At 41.3% G+C, this 24,963-nt stretch overlaps 1 protein-coding gene across 1 annotated transcript; it reads right to left on the bottom strand.

The window, feature by feature from the left end:
- Positions 1-325: 325 nt before the first annotated feature.
- Positions 326-24,963, bottom strand: TMEM106C (transmembrane protein 106C). Its single transcript, XM_063428218.1, has 8 exons — positions 24,842-24,963; positions 20,523-20,737; positions 19,089-19,152; positions 11,831-11,990; positions 9,137-9,277; positions 3,099-3,148; positions 1,538-1,591; positions 326-752 (listed from the first exon to the last, which is right to left on the bottom strand). Exons 2-8 carry the CDS (start codon positions 20,719-20,721, stop codon positions 638-640), a joined length of 783 nt encoding a protein of 260 aa, XP_063284288.1. The 5' UTR covers positions 20,722-20,737; positions 24,842-24,963; the 3' UTR covers positions 326-637.

Here is a 24,963-nt window from a genome sequence, read left to right on the forward strand (position 1 = left end):
ACAAACCAGAAGTAAATACTGGCATTTTAAACAAAATTCATCATTGTTTAAGAAATTCCAATATGAAAGACCATTCCAGGACCCCACTGTACAGATCAAGCACGCAAGAGTATCTTGAATTCAATATTCCACAATGCCAAATATGTGTTTTACTTTCATTAATTAATTAATTAATTAAAAAAAAAAAAAAACTATTCACACAAGTTAATAAAAGTAATCTGGCAGCTTTTTTAACTTGCAAGAGCAGCTTCACAAATATTTTTCATGAAAGAAACTACTCAATTCCATATCTGCAGATGGCTGTACAGATCATACCAGAGAGCTGGTATGATAAACTCCTCCTGAGCGATCACAGCCAATTCCGTGTCCAGGCAGCAGACCCAGAAGATTTGTTCTGAAATTAAATGTCCCTTTAAACATGTTTAAATACTACTGCTTCACTTGTACTCTTGGACAAAACTGCTCAAGCAAGTATGAAGCCCCCCAAAATGATTATAGAGAAAATGTCATAATTAGGGAAATTATTTAGATTTTTGTATATTTTTATGTAAACATGACTCGAGATTCCAGTGGTAACAAGAATATAATGCTTTCCATAGAAGTCTCACAGTGGAAACATCAGGTATTAGGTCTATTGTTAATTTATTGAGTGATCTCTAGGTATTGTTGAATTTGCTCCACAATCAATATATTGATAGGTTTCCAAGGAACTTTGAGACAAGTGCCCAATATAGGAAAATTTCAAAGATGTTCTGGAAGAGAAGAATACATTATAGGTCAGTAAAAGGAAAGGTAAGTCTGCATTATTGTTAGAATGCGTTTTGCTCCAGCACTAAAAGAATAACCTGGATTCTATTGATCACCCATAAACAAAAGGTTATGGTAGCATACAAAAATCATACATCCAAAAATGGTGAGATTATGTTTTAAAGGGACACTATAGTCACCAGAACAACTACAGCTTATGGTATTCCCTTCAGGCTTTTTGCAGTAAACACTGCCTTTTCAGAGAAAATGCAGTGTTTACATTACAGCCTAGTGATAACTCTACCCACTCCTCAGATGGCTACTAGAGGTGCCTCCTGTGACAGTGCTTCACACTGTGCAGTACTGCCATTCAGTGTCTCCACCCTCTGCATGCAGACAATTAACTTTCCTCAGAGATTGATTGATTCAACGCATTTCTATGAGGAGATTCTGATTGGCCAGGGCTGTGTTTGACGTGTGCTGGCTCTGCCCCTGATCTGCCTCCTTGACAGTCTCAGCCAATCCTATGGGAAAGCATTGTGATTGGCTCAGAGAATCACTTATGATGATGTCAGCCAAGCAGGCAGGTCAAGGGCAGAAGCTGCAGACTTGAATACAAGTAAAATGTTACTATATTTAACACTACAGGGTCAGGAAAGGGGTCACTGTATGTGAAAATCAAGATTGTCTATAAATAACCATAATATACTAATTGTTTCTAGAATGTAATTTTGTGGATGATGGACATTACAGTCTAAAAAGATCAAGCATTAAAATAAATTGTACATACCGCATAAAAACGACAATGTTGTGAACTTTCACAGTGGTCAAGGTGCAAAAGTCACTAAAGTGGGGGAAAAATGAAAGAAAAGATGGAACTCAAAATACTGACAATCCAGCTTTCAGAGTAAAACTTTAGCAATCTTAATAGTTATTTTCAAACCGTTTTTAAACATTTTTCATTTGTGTTTTGTTTTGTTTTAAAATCGTCATCTAATTTCATTTTTGTATGATATTAACCTAGAAACATGTGCAATGCTTTCCCAATATAAAGGGAGGTCCTTGAAAGAGTACTGTGAAACGTTTAAACTGCACAGTACACCTCTTACTCATTATTATGGGTAAATGGCACACATGTAAAGTAAAAAAGCAAAACTCAGTAAAACATTTGTGATAAAACAAATGCAATGCCTTGGATAGGGGGTTGAACAATATTATGTAAACTTTTAAACACTTAAAGGGACACAACAAGCACCGGAACAAATACAGCTAAATGTAATGGTTCTGGTGTCTCTGGAGTAAAATAATGGTTTACACTGCTGCCTAACGCCACTCCTACTGGCTGACACAGTCACTACCGGGCTTCTTGGAGGAAATTACATTATTTGTCTCCACTCTCTGCATAGAGACACCAAACATTATCTATAGAGATGCAATGGTGCAGGGCAGTGATAACGACTCATGCGTACCAGTCCCCAATTAATGCTTCCCCATGGGCAATCATTGGATTGGCTGAGAACATCAGAACTGATGATTTCAGTCAGAGGAGGAGTGGCACTCGTGTGAAGAACGAACTAAAGGCTAGGGGACGGGAAGGGGGTGGCATGGAATGTTCTATTCACTTGGTATAGGTCATTAAAACCTAGGTCCTTATCTATGGAGTATGATTATTACCAGTAGATCATATCTGCCTCAGTGTTTAAAGGGACACTAAAGTCACCAGAACAACTGCAGCTTAATGTAGTTGTTCTAGTAAGTATAATTATTATATGAAGGCATTTTCATGCAAACACTGCCATTTCAGAGAAAAGGCAGTGGTTAAATTGCCCCTAGGGACACCTCCAAGTGGCTACTCCTCAGATGGCCACTGGAGGTGCTGCCTGGCTCAGTGCTGCACAGTAGGCAGCAGTGCCGTTCAGCGTCTCCACGCTCTGCATGGGGACGATGAATTTTCCTCATAGAGAGGAGGAATGAGGAGGTGCTGATTGGCCAAAATGACATTTGGGCCCGCCCCCTTGACGATGGGAAAGCATTGGATTGGCTAAATATTGGCAATTCTGATGATGTCACCAAGTGGGCGGAGCCAGCACAGGCAGACCCACGCGGCGCTGAAAATGAGTTTTATTATCTTTTAAGGTGGCTAAGGGGGGACAAGCCACCTAAATGGTGGGTTTTGCACTATAGGGTCATGAATACATGTTTGTGTTCCTGACCCTATGGTGTTCCTTTAAGTTACTCAGAAGGAAAAGGTGAAGATGAAAAAGGAATACAGTTTTCGCTTGATCCATGATACAGAAATTACAAAAATTGTGTAATATTAAACACGCAGGTCTATAAGAACAAATACTTACTAAAAATAGGAGAGAGTCCCACCCAATTCCAACTTGACCGTGACATTAACCTAGGAAACACAAGAACCAGTAATGTATATGCAGCCCTTGATACAAAAATCTACCTGCATTTGTCAACAGTGTATTTGTCTGAACAACTGAATTATTGAAAAATATAAAATAAATATTTATTCATGTATACTACTTTATGTTAAATTATATCTTATCCAAGTTACGAAACTAAACATTTACATGAACTTAAAGCGGCACTGTCATGCCGAACTTACCTTTCCTCAATCTCTTCCTCTTCTCCCCCTCTCTCAGGATCTGTTATTCTTTTCTTCCTGTCTTCTTTAGTTTTCTTTAAAACCATAAGACAAAGTAGGGACTCTTTGTCTTATGGGATTCCTCCGCTTGACCAGCTCTGACCAGCGGAGGAGCAAAGTGTGCTTCATTTCCGCTGGTCAGAGCAATTTTCCCATGATCCCTAGCTTTCCTCCCAGTTCCCACAATACTTCCTGTCAGTATTGCCGAAAGTCCTGTCACTTAGACAGAACGCCGGCAAAACTGCCGAATTGCATCCTAACAGAATGAGCACTGTTTCTCCATTGGTGTTAGGATGCAATTCGGTACTTTGTTCGTATCGGAATTTCATTCTAATGAATGAAACTCCGATCCTATTCATTGCTGTGGCTGCATCTTGCAGCCGCTTAGTAGATAACTCCCTAATTCCCACGGTATCAGGGAGCTATCTACTAAAAGGCTGAAAGACCTGAATTGGTCTTACAGCCAAATTTACTAACACCAAGTAAAAATGACTTGGTATTAGTAAATAATATGCCCCTACTCGCTATACCGCGAGTAGGGGCATGTCTAGTAAGCAGTGAGCAGCCTGTGGCTGCTCACTGTAGAAAAAAAAATAAATAAATATTGCCCCCCACCCCTAAATGACGGGTGGGGGCCGTAAAGTAAAATAAGGGAGGGAGACCTATTGTCGTCCCCCCCCGGCCCCCACCCCTGAGCGGTGGGTGGGGGCCATAAAGATAATGAGGGGGGGGGGACCTACTGTCCTCCCCCCCGGCCCCCACCCCTGGGCGGCGGGTGGGGGCCATAATAGTAGTAGGGGGGGGGGACCTACTGTCCTCCCCCCCGGCCCCCACCCCTGGCCGGCGGGTGGGGGCCATAATAGTAATAAAGGGGGGGGGAGACCTACTGTCCTCCCCCCCGGCCCCCACCCCTGGGCGGCGGGTGGGGGCCATAATAGTAATAAGGGGGGGGGGACCTACTGTCCTCCACCCCCCGGCCCCCACCCCTGGGCGGCGGGTGGGGGCCATAATAGTAATAGGGGGGGGGGGGACCTACTGTCCTCCCCCCCCCGGCCCCCACCCCTGGGCGGCGGGTGGGGGCCATAATAGTAATAAGGGGGGGGGACCTACTGTCCTCCAGCCCCCGGCCCCCACCCCTGGGCGGCGGGTGGGGGCCCTAATGGAAAAAAGGGGGGGGGACCTACTGTCCTCCCCCCGGCCCCCACCCCTGGGCGGCGGGTGGGGGCCATAATAGTAATAAGGGGGGGGGGATCTACTGTCCTCCCCCCCCCCCGGCCCCCACCCCTGGGCGGCGGGTGGGGGCCATAACGATAATGGGGGGGGGGACCTACTGTCCTCCCCCCGCCCCCACCCCTGGGCGGCGGGTGGGGGCACTAAGTAAATTCCCCCCCCCCCCATCAAGGTGACTAGGGGTGCCCAAGTCCCTAGTCACCCACCCCCCACCCAAATAAAAAATGCCCCTACCTACCCCCCTCACCCTAAAAAATAGTGAGGGGGGAATAAAATTGCTAACCTGTAAAGTAAAATTAAACTTACCATTCGACGTCTTCTTTTTTCTAAAATCTTCATTTTTCAGCCCCAAAAAAGGCCAAATAAAAAACCATCATAGCCGTCGAACTAAAAATAAAATAAAAAACCCGAGCGCAAAAAAAAAAAACCCGACGAAAAAGAAAAAACCCGAGCGCACAAAAAAATAATCCATCTTCACCCATGGAGGGCTCCGCGCAGACTGAGCTCCGCAGGGCGGGGCAAGGCTTATAAAGCCTTGCCCCGCCCTGCAATTAGCCTAAGAACACTCTGATTGGTGGGTTTAAGCCAATCAGAGTGCTCTGTGTCATTTTACAAGCGTGGGAAAATTCCAAAGAACTTTCCCACGCTTGTAAAATGACACAGAGCACTGTGATTGGATGGATTTCAAGCCATCCAATCACAGTGCTCTGTGTCATTTTACAAGCGTGGGAAAATTCCAAAGAACTTTCCCACGCTTGTAAAATGACACAGAGCACTCTGATTGGCTTAAACCCACCAATCAGAGTGTTCTTAGGCTAATTGCAGGGCGGGGCAAGGCTTTATAAGCCTTGCCCCGCCCTGCGGAGCTCAGTCTGCGCGGAGCCCTCCATGGGTGAAGATGGATTATTTTTTTGTGCGCTCGGGTTTTTTCTTTTTCGTCGGGGTTTTTTTTTTGCGCTCGGGTTTTTTATTTTATTTTTAGTTCGACGGCTATGGTGGTTTTTTATTTGGCCTTTTTTGGGGCTGAAAAATGAAGATTTTAGAAAAAAGAAGACGTCGAATGGTAAGTTTAATTTTACTTTACAGGTTAGCAATTTTATTCCCCCCTCACTATTTTTTAGGGTGAGGGGGGTAGGTAGGGGCATTTTTTATTTGGGTGGGGGGTGGGTGACTAGGGGCTTGGGCACCCCTAGTCACCTTGATGGGGGGGGGGGGGAATTTACTTAGTGCCCCCACCCGCCGCCCAGGGGTGGGGGCGGGGGGAGGACAGTAGGTCCCCCCCCATTATCGTTATGGCCCCCACCCGCCGCCCAGGGGTGGGGGCCGGGGGGGGGGAAGGACAGTAGATCCCCCCCCCCCTTATTACTATTAGGTAGTAGGTCCCCCCCCCTTTTTTCCATTAGGGCCCCCACCCGCCGCCCAGGGGTGGGGGCCGGGGGCTGGAGGACAGTAGGTCCCCCCCCCTTATTACTATTATGGCCCCCACCCGCCGCCCAGGGGTGGGGGCCGGGGGGGAGGACAGTAGGTCCCCCCCCCCCTTTTTTCCATTAGGGCCCCCACCCGCCGCCCAGGGGTGGGGGCCGGGGGCTGGAGGACAGTAGGTCCCCCCCCCCTTATTACTATTATGGCCCCCACCCGCCGCCCAGGGGTGGGGGCCGGGGGGGAGGACAGTAGGTCCCCCCCCCTTTTTTTCCATTAGGGCCCCCACCCGCCGCCCAGGGGTGGGGGCCGGGGGCTGGAGGACAGTAGGTCCCCCCCCCTTATTACTATTATGGCCCCCACCCGCCGCCCAGGGGTGGGGGCCGGGGGGGGGACGACAGTAGGTCCCCCCCCCCCTATTACTATTATGGCCCCCACCCGCCGCCCAGGGGTGGGGGCCGGGGGGTGGAGGACAGTAGGTCCCCCCCCCCCTTATTACTATTATGGCCCCCACCCGCCGCCCAGGGGTGGGGGCCTGAGGGGAGGACAGTAGGTCCCCCCTCATTCCCATTATGGCCCCCACCCGCCGTCCAGGGGTGGGGGCCGGCGGGGGAGGACAGTAGGCCCCCCGTCCCCCCCTTATTACCCTTTTTTTTTTTTTTTTTTTTTTTTTACAGTGAGCAGCCACAGGCTGCTCACTGTTTAGTGGACATGCCCCTACTCGCGATATAGCGAGTAGGGGCATTGGGGAGATTTTAATCTCCCTTGTGCTATTATGGGGGTCATATTGACCCCCATAGAGTGAGGGGGGGACCTGGGGGGCTTATGAAGTGGTGGGGAGCTCTGCTCCCTGACGCTTCTATAGTTACATATTACAAGGAGGGAGCTGCACGCCGGTAGCTCCCTCCTTGTAATAAACTGAACGAACAAACTAACACTGATACACAGTGTTAGTTTGTTCGTCTGATTTTTTCTATTCATTCGTCTGTCTGATGAATGAATGAATAGGTGAAATTCCCGTTCGCATGTCCAGGTGTTTCACTGGGCATGTGCGGGAATCTCAGGGCTATCTAGTGTGGGTAGATGACGTTTCCCACAGGGACTTCACCTACCCACACAAAGATGGCGGCGCCCTGAATAAAGATCGGGCAGAAAATAAAGAATAAAAAATAGGTAATGTGGGGGGCATAGGGGCATTTGGGGATGACTAGGGGGTCGATTGGATGTAGTTGAGGCGGGAGGGGGGTTAAAAAAAAAACGGAATTCGGCATGACAGTGCCGCTTTAAACACGTTAACCAAATGTAAATTCCACAATACTTGTGAAAGTATAATATAATAGTTTATCCATTATATAGTGCCAATATGTTCTGCAGCATTATGCAATTCTAAAATGAGGATTTTTAACAAGTAACTTACATACAAAATATAACAAGAGGAAAAGAATGTCCTACTCAAATGAGCTTACAATCTCAGAGGAAGGGGTAAAGACACATATGAGAAATATCAGCGTGTCAGAGTGGGTAGGGGCTGATAGATAAGATGCCGGTGTCAAAATAAGGTGGTAAAAGTGGAATGGGAACGAATTGAGCAGTAGTAAGAGAGAGAGTGAGCTGGGCTATAGAGTCAAGGGAACTGATGAGGGCAGTGAAATGATATAAGCGTCACCCAGGAAGATGATAAGCTTTCATAAAGAGGTCTGTTTTTACTGACTACTTTAAGGACCGGAGTATCAAATTTGAAAGGAATGGGGCAACTCTTGAAAAATCTTGCAGATGAGAGTTGGCAATGCGGTAACAAGCAGAAGTGGGCAGTAATGTCAGAGGAGATAAAGTAAGGACGCCATGCACATAGTTGGTTGAGTAAGGGTAGAGGAGAGCTAGGGGGGGCTGTAGATAACAGCCACATGGGCAAAGAGAGGACTAAAGAGATTCATGGAGTGGAGTTCAAAAGATGAAAAAGTAGAGAAACAAGGGGGCAAAGGTTGGAAGGAACAGTAAAGGGAGAGCAAACCCACTCTACACCACCATCCTTAGCATCACATGGCATGGGGGAGGGGGATAAGTGCAATCTACCATAAGTTTGGGAGACAGAGGTAGCAGGGTCAGAGGGAGAGAGAGACAGGTTTTAGTCAGTGCCAAGAAGTTTAAGGAGCAGGAGAAAGTGTGTTGTTCCCAGGCTTGTGTGCATAGACTGGGGCAGTAAAAGAGAGGGTGAAATAGGTGCAACTTGGGAAGGGGCAAACACTGGGAATGAATGGTTCACAAAGTTGCCAATGAACAGATACAGGTCTGCTGACACAGATACCAAGGCTGAAATATTCTACCTGTAAACATATAATTCTAATACAATAAATAAATAAAACAGAAGAAATAGCATTTGCCAAAGAACACAGCAGATATCGATGTGGTGAAGAGTGTAGCTTGCAGCTCTCTGAAATGCTTATTAGATGCCTCAGCCTTGATATATTTGTGTGTATGGAGTACTGTACATTACATTGAGACTTCAAATGACAAAAACAAAATTCCATATCTCCGACACTCATCATTCTTTTTGAAGCTGGGTGACACTTGCATTTCTACATGGCTTTTTTTTTTTTTTTTTAAATTAGACCTCATCCTGTATACATTTATGACTTTAAAAGTTCCATCTTGTAGAATGTCCTGGATGTACAAGACAATAGTGTGACATGTGTAACCCTTGACGGAGTACTTTACCAAAACAGGGGGAAAAAAAAAAAAAGAAAGAAAAACTGTAGATACCATCACATTTCAGAAAATAAATCATGCACTTTATTTTACCAATTTGAATAATAATACCTAAGCTTTCTCTAATTTAAAACATATACGGTACATGTCTGCATTTTTTTTTGCAGCCCGTTGCATGTTTACAACATGAAAACCAATCCCACTAACCCACCTATTCTTTCATCAGTATCACAAAAGTTATCTTTTGCTGTACACACATAACCTTGGGCTCCTACTTACTCAAATATTTACTATAATGACTTGCAAAACATAGTGCTTAAGGTGGGTCTGTAAAAGTACTTTAAGACAACACAATTTATTGCTCACAATACAACGTACCATTTTATCACTGAGTGGTGGTATGAGAGTAACATTGGTCAGCTGCTCCGTTCCAATCACAGTATTCATGTATTGCACTTGGCTGATTAGATTGGTGACAGATATTGCATAAAAGTTGGAATTCTTTATAGACATAGCACTCTGTATTGACAAATTCATAAAAGAAGAAACCATAAGATATAAATGCCATGAGAAATTATACAGTAATTTAGAAATATTATTATATGCAATTCACAAAAGAAGGCATAAATAATAAAACAAATAATTTGCTAGCATTTCTCCAAGAACAATGTATAAATTAAATTGGATGATGTGGTCTGTGTGCAGTGGTCGTTATAACCCGGCAATCTAAGTCATCGCAGTTTAGATAATACAGCAGTGTTATAATTACAGGGTTACAAATCCTTTAGCTGTGGTCAATAAGACAGCCACTAGAGGCGCTTTCCCTGTGAGATCATAGCCAGAATGTATTCTCCATCAAATGATGCCCATATAGAACATATGATGGGCACCGCTCAGTGAATTGCTGTGAATGTGCACTAGCCGTTCAGATGCTTCCCTCTGGGTTGTAAGACATGTTTGTATTTCTAATGCTATAGAGTTCATTGTGTGCACAGACACTTTAAATTCAATTAATAGAATCTGGTTTACAATAAAACTAATTTTTAGAACACAATTAATGAAGACAGCCTGGTTTTGTTAACCAAAATAATAAAATGCTTTTATGTGCTGGAATAATTACGCAACTGTACAATGCAGATAAGGACAGAACGATCTTAATATGTATGCAAAGTGTCCCTGAAAAACTAACATTCTTTAAAGGACCACTATAGTGTCAGGAAAACAAACTCATTTGTCCCTGCACCCACAGGGCCCCCGCCGGGCTGAAGGGGTTAAAACCCCTTCAGCCACTTACCTTTATCCCTCGGCGCTGATGACCTCTCCTCCCCCTCCGATGTCAGCTCTGAAGTGGAGCCGAATGCGCATGCGCTCCCAGAGATGCGCGCATTAAAAACGCCCATAGGAAAGCATTTCTCAATGCTTTCCTATGGATGTTCTGCGTGCTCAATGCGATTTTCACATGAAACTGCTATGTTTACATCTGAAGGGTTAAAACCTGGGGGACCTGGCATCCAGACCACTTCATTTAGCTGAAGTGGTCTGGGTGACTATAGTGGTCCTTTAAGAAACAGAATTATTTAAAACAGGGCTTGACAGATTCCACCAAGTCTAAAAGTCAGGGGCCAAACAGCGGTTTAATTCTTCATGAACTATAGCTAAACTTAAAGGAACACTACAGGGTCAGGAACACAAACCTGACCCTATAGTGTTAAACCCACCATTTAAATGGCTTGCCCCCCCCCCCCACCCTTCAGCCACCTTAAAAAGAATTAAAACTCACATTATTTCCAGCGCCGCATGGGTCCGCCGGCGCTGGTCCCGCCCCGATCCGCCTCCTTGATGCCATCATCATAATTGCCGATTTTTAGCCAATCCAATGCTTTCTCATAGGGAAAGCATTGGATTGGCTAGAATTGGCAAGGAGGCAGGGCCAAATGCCATTTTGGCCATTCAGCACGTCTTCATAGATATGCACTGAATCAATGCATCTCTTGGAGGAAAATTCAGCGTCCCCATGCAGAGCATGGAGACGCTAAACGGCAGTGCTGCCTACTGTGCAGCACTGCCCTAGGAAGCATCTTCAGTGACCATCTGAGGAGGTTTTGCATGAAAATGCGTAATAGTGTCCCTTTAAAGGAACACTTCAAACACCATAACCACTATCTCGCACTGTAGTGGATAATGTGCCAGGAGTTCCCTGGCAGCCCTCCTCCATTGTAAGTAGTCACACCCACTTACAGGGGATCTGCCATGCGCCACTTTCTGCTTCCACTACTTTTGACAGAAAGCTGGTATCTCTCAGTATGAACCAAGCTCAGCAATGAAAAGCTTAGCTCATTGGCTGTGAAATATCAGCTAACAATCAGATGATTTCAGCAAAACAGCAAGTCCTGCAATGCAAGGTTTAGCTCACGGGAGCCAACAAAAGTTTCTAAGCAGATACTTCTGGCTCTCTGTTGGAAGTTGTAGAGGTGGAGAGAAGAAACCAACATATCCTAGTTTGACTACATATAATGGGAGAGGGCTACAGCACACTGTAGTAGTTATGGTGCTTTTATGGGTTATTTAAAACTAATGTTAACAACAATAAAAATATAAATTATATTCATTTTTTTTTTTACAATTCTAACATAATAGTAATTTTCCTGTAAATATTTCAACAACACACTTTAGCATGTGATGTATTTGTATGTCAGAATATATTTGTGGTATGTACTTGCCAGTATATGTCAATATATGGATGTATTGTGTGCAGTAAGTATGTGTGAATGCAGTGGTGTATATGTGCACTAGAGTTTTGTGTGGAGGGTTACAGTTTGTGTAATTTTCTGCCTGCAGCTCCCACTGCCACATTCCCTGCCGATGTTCCCATGCCTCTTTGCTTTTCAATTAATTTTGATATTTCTGTTTATTAACTTTATGAGTACTCTTAAATCAATGAAAGTGGTTTAGACAAACATGCACACACTAAGCTATTGACGTCATTAAAGTGATTAAATATTTAAATAATGAAACAGTACAGTCAGTGAAATTCACAGCTCAGTTATTTTTCAAGTTGGGATATAAGCTTACCGTCATAGCGATAGTTACAACTTTATTTTCTTTGTCAAACCAAACGGTTACCATTTTGATTCCACCATCTTGCACCATTATTGATCGGGGAAACAAGAAAAACAGAACCAGGCCACATATCAAAAGGCAAAGAAGCACGGACAGGACAACGTACAATTTTCTGTTGCAAAACACAAACAAGATTTTGGCTTAATCTTAACAATTTGAAGATCACCATCATATCGTTGATTGATAACGCAAAATACATCTTCGTTAATATTTCATACACACCAATGTTAAACAAGGCATAATTACTCTTTACTATCGTAGGTCTGGCACAGGAACAAAGTGAACAATTATTATTGTTATTATTAGCATTTATACAGTTCTAACATATTCCGCAGCACTTTACAATTATAGAATGGGGATATCAAACAACAAATATGTGGAATAATTCCTGAAACACTGTAAAAGCTTATCACGGTCAGCCTTCATGTTTATTTCAATATTTTCCAAAAAAACTGAGACACATATTATGGTAACTTCAGTAGTATCTGGGTAACAATGATGGTTACAAGTGACAGTTGGATGGAGACAGTAGGAACTGTTAGAATTGATGACACATGTGCATGTCCTGATCCATGTAGGACTCCGCACATCTGCCAAAGAACACTTCCATGTCTATGTGGATTCATTAACGTCCATGATACCACAAACTGGCATAGAGAATATTAACAGACAAAAGGTGAAAAGGGCCTGCTCAAACGATCTTACAATCTACGAGGAAGGGGCAAAGAAACACAACATCAACAACAGAATGCCAGAAGGAATGAGGGATGGATAAGATGCCGTTTTCAAAATAATATACGGCGAATCAAAAGAATAAGTTACCCAAGAGTTTACTTTTTGGGATCTATACACCAGTGTAGACACACCAGTAGTGTCCAAAGGACTTAATCCTAATAATAATAACAGGAAAGATTCAGATAATCCACAATAAAGTAGACGAGGTAAAAGCTGGAAAAATTTAATCAGTATCCTGAGGTAAATGGGATCACAGTCCACTCTGCATGCACCAATACATACACAAATTACATTTATATCCAGTGCAAGTGAAATATACTAGCCGTGCAAGGCTACTCCTCTACCTAGTATAGATAATGGATAACCATTGGATTATCCAGACAGGTGCTTAAAATATTGATATACAAGCCTTATGAATTAGGCTTATTTGTAACACCTTTGATAACCGTTTGTAGGTAAGTAGTGCACTTGAAAATAAAGTAGTGTACTGTCCGAATAAAGCAGCAAGTTAAGAGTAGCTTCATTAGTCCTTGGTAGGTAAATAGTACACTGGAAAAGTATACCAGTGTACCCAGGTAGACAAGGGGTTAAACCATGGTCTCGGTGTTAAGTAACAGAAATTGACTATCTAAGGTTAGACCATAGTACTATCCAAGTGAAGCATGGATGAACATAGATTGGATAATAAGAGTACTGTAGTATATTCAGCTGCAACCTAAAATATCCACACACACACACACAAAAACAATAAAAATACAATGTACAGGAAAGTGGTATAGGAAATAGGTTGAGCATAAAACAGTAAAGTGTAGCAAAGCCTCTCTCCCTGTTAAACTGACTGGATAGGTAGAGGAGTAAAAGAATAAAGGAATGAAAAATAAAAAAAAAATAGTGAGAGTGAGGCATGTCTATAAATCAGATAGACAGTGCATAGTGATTAGTGCCCTAAACACACTCCAAACAAAACGCCTGACGCGTGTTTCGGTGCAGTACAACATGCACCTTTGTCAGGGGCAAAAGTGATTGTGTGTGGCCCCTCTTACGAACCCTAGAGCCCATGTGGGAAGTTAATTGAGTAATCATTCAGCATGAGTGTGGTCATGGAAGGGGCGTGGTTACTGAGAAGTGTGGTAATTACTTGCAGCCCACCTACATACTCTACTCTGTGGTGATTAAAATTAACCCCTTCCATGATGGAGGGGGTGATTGATACAGAACGAGAAGATCGAATTAAGTTACCAATATGATCGCAACTAAATAAAGTCACTCATAATGGTAAGTTAGGTTTCAAATATGGGTGATAGAATTTGCAAAGGCAGCCCAAAGCTGGATGATACTAGAGTAAAATAGTAGCCATATGTGTCCAGCTGCAGGCAAATGTGTCTAGGCTTAGAAACCAATTACGCTGAGCTATTTTATTCAGCATAAAACATTGTTGTGAAATATCATCTTCAGATCAGAACAGTAGACTTGGCTCTGTCACGCTGAACATTAATATGCCGATATGAAGTGAATATTTGATATATCTTATAGTTCAAAAAGCGAGTTGTTGTGTATTAATACTATAGTTCTTATTTTTAACCATCATATATGTCTGCTGCTGGCTAGAGTAACGGCTCAGCAGCACTGAAGGGGTGAATAATCTTCAAGTTGATATCTCTCCAGAGGATATGCAGCAGACTGAGCTAAGTGGGTCTAACCAATGCTGTATCTATATGTGTTGTATCGTCCTCATGGGTCACTATGAAACTCCATCTGCGACAATGGGAAGGAATACAGTAGAGAGGTGACTAATTAAATATAGACCAGTCAGTGGGATTTAGACTGCTTAAGGATTAGAGTTGCGCCGAGTACTCATCATTTATAACTATTGCCTACAAGGGCAGATCGCCTAAATTGACTCCCCAAGATGGTGGAAGTTACAAAATTAATATATAGTTAATATGTAGACTCGGTATCACAATGGATAGTTAGTAGTGTAGTGTCTACAGCTAACCAAAAGTCAGTCTGATTAAATACCTCGGTATTTCAGCACTATATGTACATGCCCCTAGGTAATCTGAGCCATCTATATTGTGACTATATTCTCATAGTTATTTTAATCATACTTGAAGACCTCATACATAACTTTGAGTGTAAAATATATTCAAAGAGTACCATGGGAAAATAAATAAATAAAACCATTACTGTACTGATAGATGTCTAGCACCTAATGTTTTATCACCATCAAGGAATAATAAATATATATATACATACACACACACACACACACGCGGGTCTGCGCAAAATAGTATGGAAATAAACATTTAGACCCATATAGATTGTAAAATTCTAAAGTTCTAATTGGGACTGGAATAACCCAACAATGGAAGGACTCTAGACAGTAGATCCAACAGTGAGCGATAGCAATAAGGAAAACAGGGCCACCACTGTGCTACAGGTGCGTCGAATAATCAATAAAAAATAGAAAAGTACTTACAAATTTCTATAATAAATCTAGTTCATATAACATAAGGATACAGATATATATATATATATATATATATATATATATATATATATATATATATATATATATATATATATATAGTGCTGACGATAAAGTAGGCTTATTCAGGGATAAATGAAGCGTATGAAAAACCTTCAGGCCACGTAGAACAAGTGCCTTAAGTTTAAAGATCCCAAAACTCTTGCGTTGTAAGAGTATCTTATCAAGGTCACCCTTTCTTGGACCAAGGTTGACTTTCTCTATTCTGTTAAATCGAATCTGGTTAGCCGATCCACCGTGGAATAATTTCAAATTCTTTAAAATAGGTGTATCAACAGGACGTAACAGTTTAACGGAATTAACATGTTCCAAGATTCTGTGTTTGAATTGAATTGAATGCAGTGGTAATATTGAGATTGGGAGCAGGTTGTGATAGATTTGGCTCTGAGAAAAATGACATCTGCATCCACATACCATGAATTAATGTTGGTTTTGTCTGAAAGAAAGCCTGACATAATGATATTAGCACTGACCTGGTGCAGGGGTATTGAAACCCCAAAAGACTATACAGCTAATCAAAAGAATAAGATATCCAAGAGTTTTTACCTCGTGCACTTTATTGATTAGGCGAATCTTTCCTCTGTTTCTAAATAAGATTGTAAAACTGATGTGTGGAAGAAATGAACTATGGAAGGAGGGATGAAGGGAATGAAAGCTGGGCTATGAAAGTAAGGAAACCGATGACAGCAATTGAAATGAGAGGAGCATCACCCATGAAGATGATGGTATTTACTAAAGATGTGTGTTTTCAGGTCGAAAATTAACTCCAATGCAGCAAACTTGAGTGGATGGGGAAACAAGTGTCCCATTGACACGTAGAAAAGAGAAAAAAAAACAGTGTGTCTCATTATGGTGTCTGCAACACCTTCCTGTGTGTGTGCATATTTCTCTTTGGGAGCATGTATGGGATAGGGTGTTGGGTCACAGAGCCCTTTCAGCAGACACATGCTATTTGATACACATTCATAGAGCCTTTGCTCTAAAACACTTAGCTCTAGGAATGTGAGAGAGGGATTACTGTGGTTTACACCCACTAGATGTGCAGAACACATGCTTCCCAATTTGACCACCAAGAATGTAATCTCTGCTGGACCACCAAGAATCCAGGACACACCCTGATGGTCCTGAAAAGGATTAAGGACTTCTGATGGACCATGCTGAACCACCAGACGTTATATCCCCCTCTCCCTGCAGAAAGCTAAGCAGGAGGAAGGCAAAAACACAGAGGATACACAAACACATTATTAATAGCAAACACATGCACACACTACACACATTATGGGAGACTGAGGATGACAAATTCAGGGTTAATATGTCCAGAGCTCAAGGCAGGGGCCCCAATCTGAAAATATTTTGTGTGTCAGGACAAGTAGAATGCGACAATGGACAAGTAGATTGGACTACCACTTTAGTCTCTGGACACGTAGATTTTCTAATATTTCCACACCCATGAATAATACATAATTTAAATATTGGCATGCAAGCTGTTTTTTGGTATATGAATATGACACAAAAAGGATATAAAAACACACACAGGTTAGAAGAAAGAGGAAAAAAAAAATCAGTATATCATACCATATCCTCCTTTAACATCCTTATCAGTGCAATTAGTCTTATGGACAACTTTTCACCCACTTTCTTATATTTCTGTTGTCACAGAAACAATGCTTTAATGCATATGACTGCCTGCTCCTCCCTCCCCCAATACCACAAAGACGGAAACAAAGATTGAAAAAAAGATTGCTCAGTTTGATGAAGGTTGAAATGTGTGTACAGACATAATGGGGCTATGTTTTGGTAAATTCAGACAATGAGTATCAATGTAATGGAGAAGAAATTAATATCACAATACGCAGAGTGGTAGTATTTCCATTTACGGACTCTTTTTTAATTTATTTTTTTATTTTTTTGGTGGGGGGGATTTCTGTTGCTAGGTATAAATAAAATTATGCAAATATCTGGGTAAAAAAGAAGCTTCTCTACTATTGAGTTTGGCATAAACAAACCATCTAGATATGTCATGCATGACAGCAGCGACAAGCCTCACAAACTAATAACAGCACACAACTACAACAAAGTCAAAATTTACTTGAACAAGAGTTTAATGACGAAGTTGAACCATGCATTTATCTAAAATTCAAAGCAATCATTATAAAGAGCAAGCTAATCAAATTAGTCCAATTTATGTCGGAGATGCCATTTAAACATTATTGCATGTTCAGATTTATTATTATTATTTATATAGCGCCATCAGATTCCGTAGCGCTGTACAATGGGATTTACAACATCTGTTTATGGAATAACAAAAATTAAAGGTTGCTCAAAAATAAAACTTTGCTGAACTTCTATTAACCTCCTAAGGACCAAGATTCTTCTGAGTATCCATGCTTTTGGACTTTTGCTACTCATTTGTTTTACTATTTTATTTTTATTATTACTAGCATTTATAAAGCGCCAACATATTCCGCAGAGTTTCGTAGTCTCTACTTTGCCTCAGTATATATTTTGAATGGGTTCCAACACTGCCAGTATGAAAATGTCCTAAACATGTTATCATTATGTAGTACTAATTATGCAGGGGGAGTGGTGACAGCATTGCATTAACTCATGAATGGCACAGAATTGACAAGGAGACTAGAGGGGCATGATCTATAAACTAAAACTGCTTTATTAAGCTTAAAGGGACACTGTAGGCACCCAGACCACTTCAGCTTATTTAAGTGGTCTGGGTGCTGTGTCCCTATTGCACTTAGCGTTGCAATGTAAAACATTGCAGTTCCAGAAAACTGCAATGTTTACATTGCAGTTCTAAGTCTCCCCTCAGTGGCTATCTACCAAACAGCCACTGGGGGCGCTTCCGGAATCGAAACAGACCTTTGGTCCATGGACCTCCAACATCAGATTTTACCCATAGGAAAGCATTAAATAATGCTTTCCTACGGGAAAATCCTAATGCGAGCGCGGCCATTGCCACGCACGCCCATTAGGTCTCCTCTGCCAACTGACATCGGCAGGGGAAGAGAGTGGACGGAACCTGACCCAGTGCCGAGGGACATAAGAGCGGAATTCAGGTAGGTGGCTGAAAGGGTTTTAACGAGGGAAAGGAGTTCCTTAGAAACATATAGTGCCAGGAAAATGGCTCTGTTTTCCTGGCACTATAGGATCCCTTTAAGTTGTTTTGGTGCTTACAGTAACCCTTAAACGATGCACTGTTTAGTAAATTGGTCCCAGGAATGAGTCACTGCTGTGAGAGACAATCACAGTGCTCACACTAACTTAGCTTTCAAGTAATGCATGGAATTACGGTCACTGGCTCCCACACAGGCTGGAATCCAATCTGTTACTATTGTTGGCTTCTTCCCTGGTGAAGCAGCTAGCAATAGCCAAGTACAGGCTTGAGACATCCAGAAATATTGCTGCAATCAGTATGTACCTGTTGTCCCGTCAGCTAGATGGTAGAGGGCATCTGATTTCTTGGGCACTCTGCTAAAGTGATCGGATGCTTTGGGCAGTCCTAGGGGGCTATCCTGTACTTCATCACTTGTGAGGTGTCCAGTAATACTCAGGTGTCGCTAATAGTAGGGAGACGCACTATTTAGAGGCACTTTAAACCTATGACATGCAAAATACGTCGTTGGCCACTGTGAACAAGTGACCAAGATGTATACTGTATGTCTTTGGTTATAAATTAGTTAACAGGAGAATAGATAAATAAATAAATTGTAGTGCATTGGACATGGCAATCACATGTATTAAGCACCCCCTTGGTAAATGCAGGCTACAATGACACTGTGCAATAACCAATTTGTTTGAACACCATAAATACAGAGAATTATAGAGAGAAATATATTTCACTTAAGCAATTCCCCACTTCAAACTCCTAAAAACAGAACTCTATAGAAATATATGCAGTGTAAACACACTTACGTTCTCTGTGGCCGTAGCCTCTGGTCACTATATGGGATTAATGCAACCAACTCATTGACTTGCTCTAAAAGTGAGAACAAAACATGATTAAATGATAAAGTATTTGCTGAATAGAAGTATAGGTGTGTGTTGCAAATATGACAAAGCTGAACTGTAGAACACCCACACTCCCCAATATAAGTAGTCAAACCATTTGCTTAAGGTTTGACTTCTTACCTGAGATTTACCAAGAAGAAGGTCTCTACAGAATAAATGAATATTGGAGAAAAGAGTAGATGGGCTGTGGATGCCAGTGAAAACACTTGCTTTTGTAAAAGCACAAAAACAGTTTGACAAAAAAAAAAAAAGAAGCATTGTTACCTCGGGAAAATATAAACTTTACTATAAGATGTAAAATGTGATTATGTGGTGTGGAGTATTTTAATGTGGTATCATACCATACACTCTAGGAAAAGGGTGCGCAAAAGGTAGATCCCCAGGTGTTTTTAAAATTCTAAAAGAATGCAAAACGTCATGGGAGTTGTATGTCTACAACATTTGGGGAGCTACCTTTAGGGCACCTCTGCTCTAGGATTCTGAGAGGCAAAGAAGGTGTGAACATAGGACAGCCACAAAAATGTATATCTTAACTCTTTTGTGTGTTTATTCAGTAAACCCCAGGCAATTGCAAACTGAAATCTGAATGGCAAAATCTATTCTAAAATAGGAGATCTGAAAAAAAAAATATCTCTAACTCAGCAACAGCTTTGCTGTTTTAGTCTGAATTTTCTCATTTCAATTTATTACAGTTTGAAGTTTTGAAAATAAAGTTTAAAGAATCAAATATTAATAACATTTGATCCATATTAATTTAGCTAGTACAAAGTGTGGCATACATTTTATTGACTTTGAAATGACAGGTAACCATTAAAGAGACACGAAAGTCACCAGAACAACTACAGTTTAATGTAGTTGTTTATGTTTATATAGAAGGTCCCTGCAGGCACTTTCATGTAAACACTGCCTTTTCATGCACACTCTGCATGGAGACGCTGAACTTTCCTCATAGAGATGCACTGATTAAATACATCTCTATTAGAGGGGCTGATTGGCCAAGCCAGCATTTGACCCCAACCTTATCCCGGCTCCTTGCTGATTTCAGCCAATCCAATGTTTTCCCATAGGAAAAGCATTGGATTGGCTGAAATCGTAAATTCTGATGATGTCACCAAGGAGGCGAATCGGGGCGGGGCCAGTGCTGCACCGCTCCAGAAGGTATATTTTCTTACCTTTAGAGGGGGCTAAGGAGGAGGGGGGCAAGTCACCTAGATGATATTTTTAACACTATAGGGTTGTTTGTATTCCTGGCCCTATAGGGTTCCTTTAATGATTATTAAAAATGAGAAAAAAAAACTAAACAATAATAATACATTACAGCAGCGTAATTTATCATACCTGTGGGAATACATCCAGTCCCCTGGCAAGACGGGCACGTAATGCTATCCCTTCCGGTAAACTCAACATATGGAAACTGAGCAATGTCTTGCTCTCTGTCCACTTCATTCAACAAATCATCTTCTTCAGCAACATCTGTTTTATTAGCCTGCTTCATGGCTTTTGAGTGACCATTGTGAGAAGATGTTGCAGATCCCATAGTGTGTGTTCAGCATCTAGCAAGAGTAGAAATTTAGAAACCACTTAGAAGATAGGGACCAACACAAAATTACACCAAACAGCTATGTTTTGCATTAAAGTAAAAAAAATGGCTTAATCTTGAACATGATCCTTCATGATCTTTCAAAGGAACACTCCATGCACCATAACTACTACAAGCAATAAATGGATTAGTGCTGAGTGACCTATCAGAAAATAGATAAATGCAGGCAGCAAAACCTAAAAATTAGGCTCCCTCACAAAACCCAAATACAGGAATGTACACAATACAACAGAAATAGGTTGCGCCACAGTTTAGTAATGTTAAGGGAGCACTATAGGGTCAAAAACAAAAAACATATTTCTGAACCTATAGTGTTAAAACCACCATCTTGCCCCCCTGGCCCCCAGTTTGCCCATTTTACCTATTGAGCCATATACCTTTTAGATTTCTCATTTTTATTTATATTTTAACATGGTCACCTAGAACTTCAAAGAACATCTCACTAAAGAATCCTAATTGGGGATTATACCACCTATGCCCTAAATATTGAGCAGTGGTTCCTGCTCAATCAAATGTGAGTACAAGACCTTTTATCTGTTATTTTATATCTAGTTTATACAGAGAGCACTATTTTGCCTTTGGTTTTATTTTTATTTTGGGACACTTTAACTCTGAAAATACCCGTTGGAAGCACCGTCACCTACATCCGATCAGTTGGGGTTCAACACCACTGAAGGCAAATTACACTAGAGCTTGTATTAGCTCCACAAATTGTGAGTAGGACCACTACATACTGTATACTACCCACCTTTTGTCTGTGACATATTACATTATTTTAGTTTCTTCTTCTTCTTTTTATGGGAAATATGGATTAAAGATGCAGTACCTTGAGAAAATCAACAAATTTAAGGTCCTGACTATATTATCTACTATACCTCATACTTTTGACTTTATTGTCTTTTTACTTTTTTTTTTAATATTGGACTTTTATTGTTTCTGATAAATACTGTTTTTTACTTGTTTTTAATTTTGATAATTGTATCATCTTTTCTTTTCAATATTACTAATCTGTGGCGCAACCTATTTCTGTTTTATTGTGACCATAACCACTGCAGATCTCTGTAGTGGAAAAGGCGCCAGGAATGCCTAGGAACAAGTCTTAACTATAGGCAGTCAAACTGTTTTAGAACTTATGCTGGAAACCAGGCGCTTTTGACACTGCAGCCCTGATTTGCCTCCTTTGAAGTCATCATTACTGCTGACTTTTGTCTAATCAGATGCTTCTCCAGAAGCAAAGAGACACACAGTGCATGATCAGCAATTGCCATCAACAATGCTCCTGTATGAAAAGTACTCACTTTTGCTTTAAAACCTTCCTATCTGTCTGCGGGACAGAGACATTCAGTGCTTTAGGAGACTGGAGTGTCCTTTTAATTCATCCATTTTTTCTTTAGGGATAAGCTGGGACAATGGAAATCTGTCTCCCCAGCCCCTGTATTGGTATATAGTTAATATGGGAAGGGCTTGATTAACGGGGACAGTTGAAAAGGAACTGGTGCTGTTGGATAGGCTGGGTATGCACTTACACATAGGATATTTGTGCAATATGTATCTCCTGCTGCTGTCCTGAGATTATGTACGATGCAGTATGTCAGTCAAACTGGTCATACATGATAAGAAGAGGATTTGAAATAACAAGCAGACAGTGTGAAAACAAAAAGTAATATTTCTATAGATAGACAGATGTATTTGTGCACTGATGACAAGTAATTTGAGCCCAATTGCAAAATCTTCATTAGAAATCAATTAACAGAAGTAAAAGTGCCTACATCAATTTTCATTCTCCCTCTCCTCTACTTGGCCCTCTCTTCCCCTTTCACTGGCCACTTCCTCGTGAAAAGGTCAACAATGGCTCCAACACTGTTTAATGCATTATACAAATAATGCGTAAAAATGCTAAATACACTCATTAGCAGCAAGCAGAACCTCCCATACCAGCTAAACACAAAAAAAATTAAATCTAAGAATGTCCATGACGGTTTGGATTAACAAGGAACTCAAAGTTCCCACTTCACCACAACCTCTCCAGCAACTACGAACATCCTGAGCAAAGTACTAATTAATAGTTTTGTTATTCTCTATATATGTTTAGTCTCAGATGGGATCTCTGAAAACACAGTCATAGCTAAGATTGCTAAAGGCCTTCTTCTTTTGAAACATGTAGACTAATTAAATATACTAAATTAAATTAAATATTAAAATAAATAGTGAAAGAGAACAAGTTCTAATACTTCATAAGCTGTGGTATAAGAAGTACACAATGCCTCATTTGGGTGCCTGAGAGGAAAGGAAATTAGTAGCTTTGTTAGAAAGAATTATGCATCTAATTTATGAATCATCTAGAAGACAAATTCCACTTAACCTGTGTGATGAACCGCCTAGCACCTGGACCGGGTACCCCTGTCAATCGCTGTTTCCTAGTACTTGCGAGCACAATAAGCACTGCACTCGAACACCATAACCACCATGAACCCCACAAACCGCCGCAGTTAGTTGGGGTCTCTCTGTCCTCCACCCACCCTGAACCCAAGACCAGGATCCAGCTTCCAGTGGGTAGACCTCTCCTAGCCCAGAGAGCAAAGCAAACTCTGAATATTACGTAATCAAAACGGAGTAGCAAAACTGAGGCTAAAAATAACTAATCTAAAATAATTCTCTAATTCATATGTAGACACAGCTTGGCTGCTTCCGTCTTTGTTTTGAAAAACAGATTTATTTCTAAAAAAATGTGGAGTTTAGTCCTAGTGCAGTGGTTATGGTGCTCTGAGTATCCTTACATTTTTAGCAATATCTGTGAAGAAGGATTGGAATATAAGCACATGTAAACTATTTAACTCTATTTTTTTAATTTTTTTTTAAATGTTTTTATTCACTAAATTTTTGGCTGGATGAGTATTATCTGAGTTGTAATTGCAGTTGAACCAGATACAACAATAAAGATTGCCCACTCCAAATCTAAAGTAACACTCCAAGCACCATACACTCCACTTTATCACACTTTAGTGGTTATGGTACCGGGAGTGCCTTGTTGCATAATCAGTGTAATTTGTCAAACATTTTAGAACGGTTTGAAAGCTTAGATGCAGTAAAGGCTGGAGTTATCCGTAGATCTAAAGCACGGCTGATTCAGTACCATGCTCACTGGCTGAGAGACACGTTCTGCACGGTATACATTGGACAATCCTGGAAGCAAGGGTTACATCAGCCGTTTTTTCTTGGGGAACTTTTATTGCGCCAAGGCAACCCTGATAATGAAACCACTACTGCAGGCTATGGCGCTTGTCGTGTTCCTTTAAATATATGTAGTAAGAAAGAAAACAAGCTTTGACACTAAATTACAAACAAAAAATAGCTAAATTTATGTTTTATTCTAACTGGCCTTTTTTGAAACTTATCAGTTGGTCATTGCATTTTCATGTATAAAGCAGTACAATTTTATGGCCAGCTGATGACAAAGTCACACAAACATGGAGTTTCCACCTACATTCTGAACGAAACAATATTTTCAACTTTATGTCTAGGTCTAAAATATGATATAACGAAGGGCAATTTAACAACAAGTATATCAATCACTAAAGAGGAGAGTGCACATGATTACCATTTATCATGGTTTTATTTAATACAGTTAAATCAGAACAGTCACAATAATAAAGTTATTATAGCACACCTGACATGTTAAATAGGGCAATAGTTCATAAAAATAAAGAACTTAAAGTCTAAATGTTTAAAGTAATTGAGGAAACACTAATACTGTAAGTATATGAGTTATAATTGTGCTGAAAGTGTTTGCTGTCACCCTGAGTAGGAAGTGAATAGCAATGGACACATGTCCCCTTATTGCTTGGAGCAGGAGAGGGCAAACAGTAGACCACCAGCTATTGGAGAACTAGAACTCCCATGATGCCTTCCCAGCCAAAACGCTGTCAAAGCATGCTGGGAGTTGTAGTTTTACAGCAGCTAGTGAACTACAAGTTGGTCACCCCTGCAATATGAACTGGTACAGCCGAACTCCCCCCATACCCCGAACCCAGAGTGTAACCTGCCGCTTTTTACCCACCTGCCGGCCAATGAGCGCGCACCCCGGCTGCACCCACAGAAATCAGCTATCAGCGAAAACCAGGACACCTTCCTGGACATCAACAATGCACCCAGTCCCCGCCCACCGGCCCTGGATGTGAC

The sequence above is a fragment of the Pelobates fuscus genome, chromosome 1 (assembly GCF_036172605.1).
Source record: "Pelobates fuscus isolate aPelFus1 chromosome 1, aPelFus1.pri, whole genome shotgun sequence".
NCBI lineage: Eukaryota > Metazoa > Chordata > Amphibia > Anura > Pelobatidae > Pelobates > Pelobates fuscus.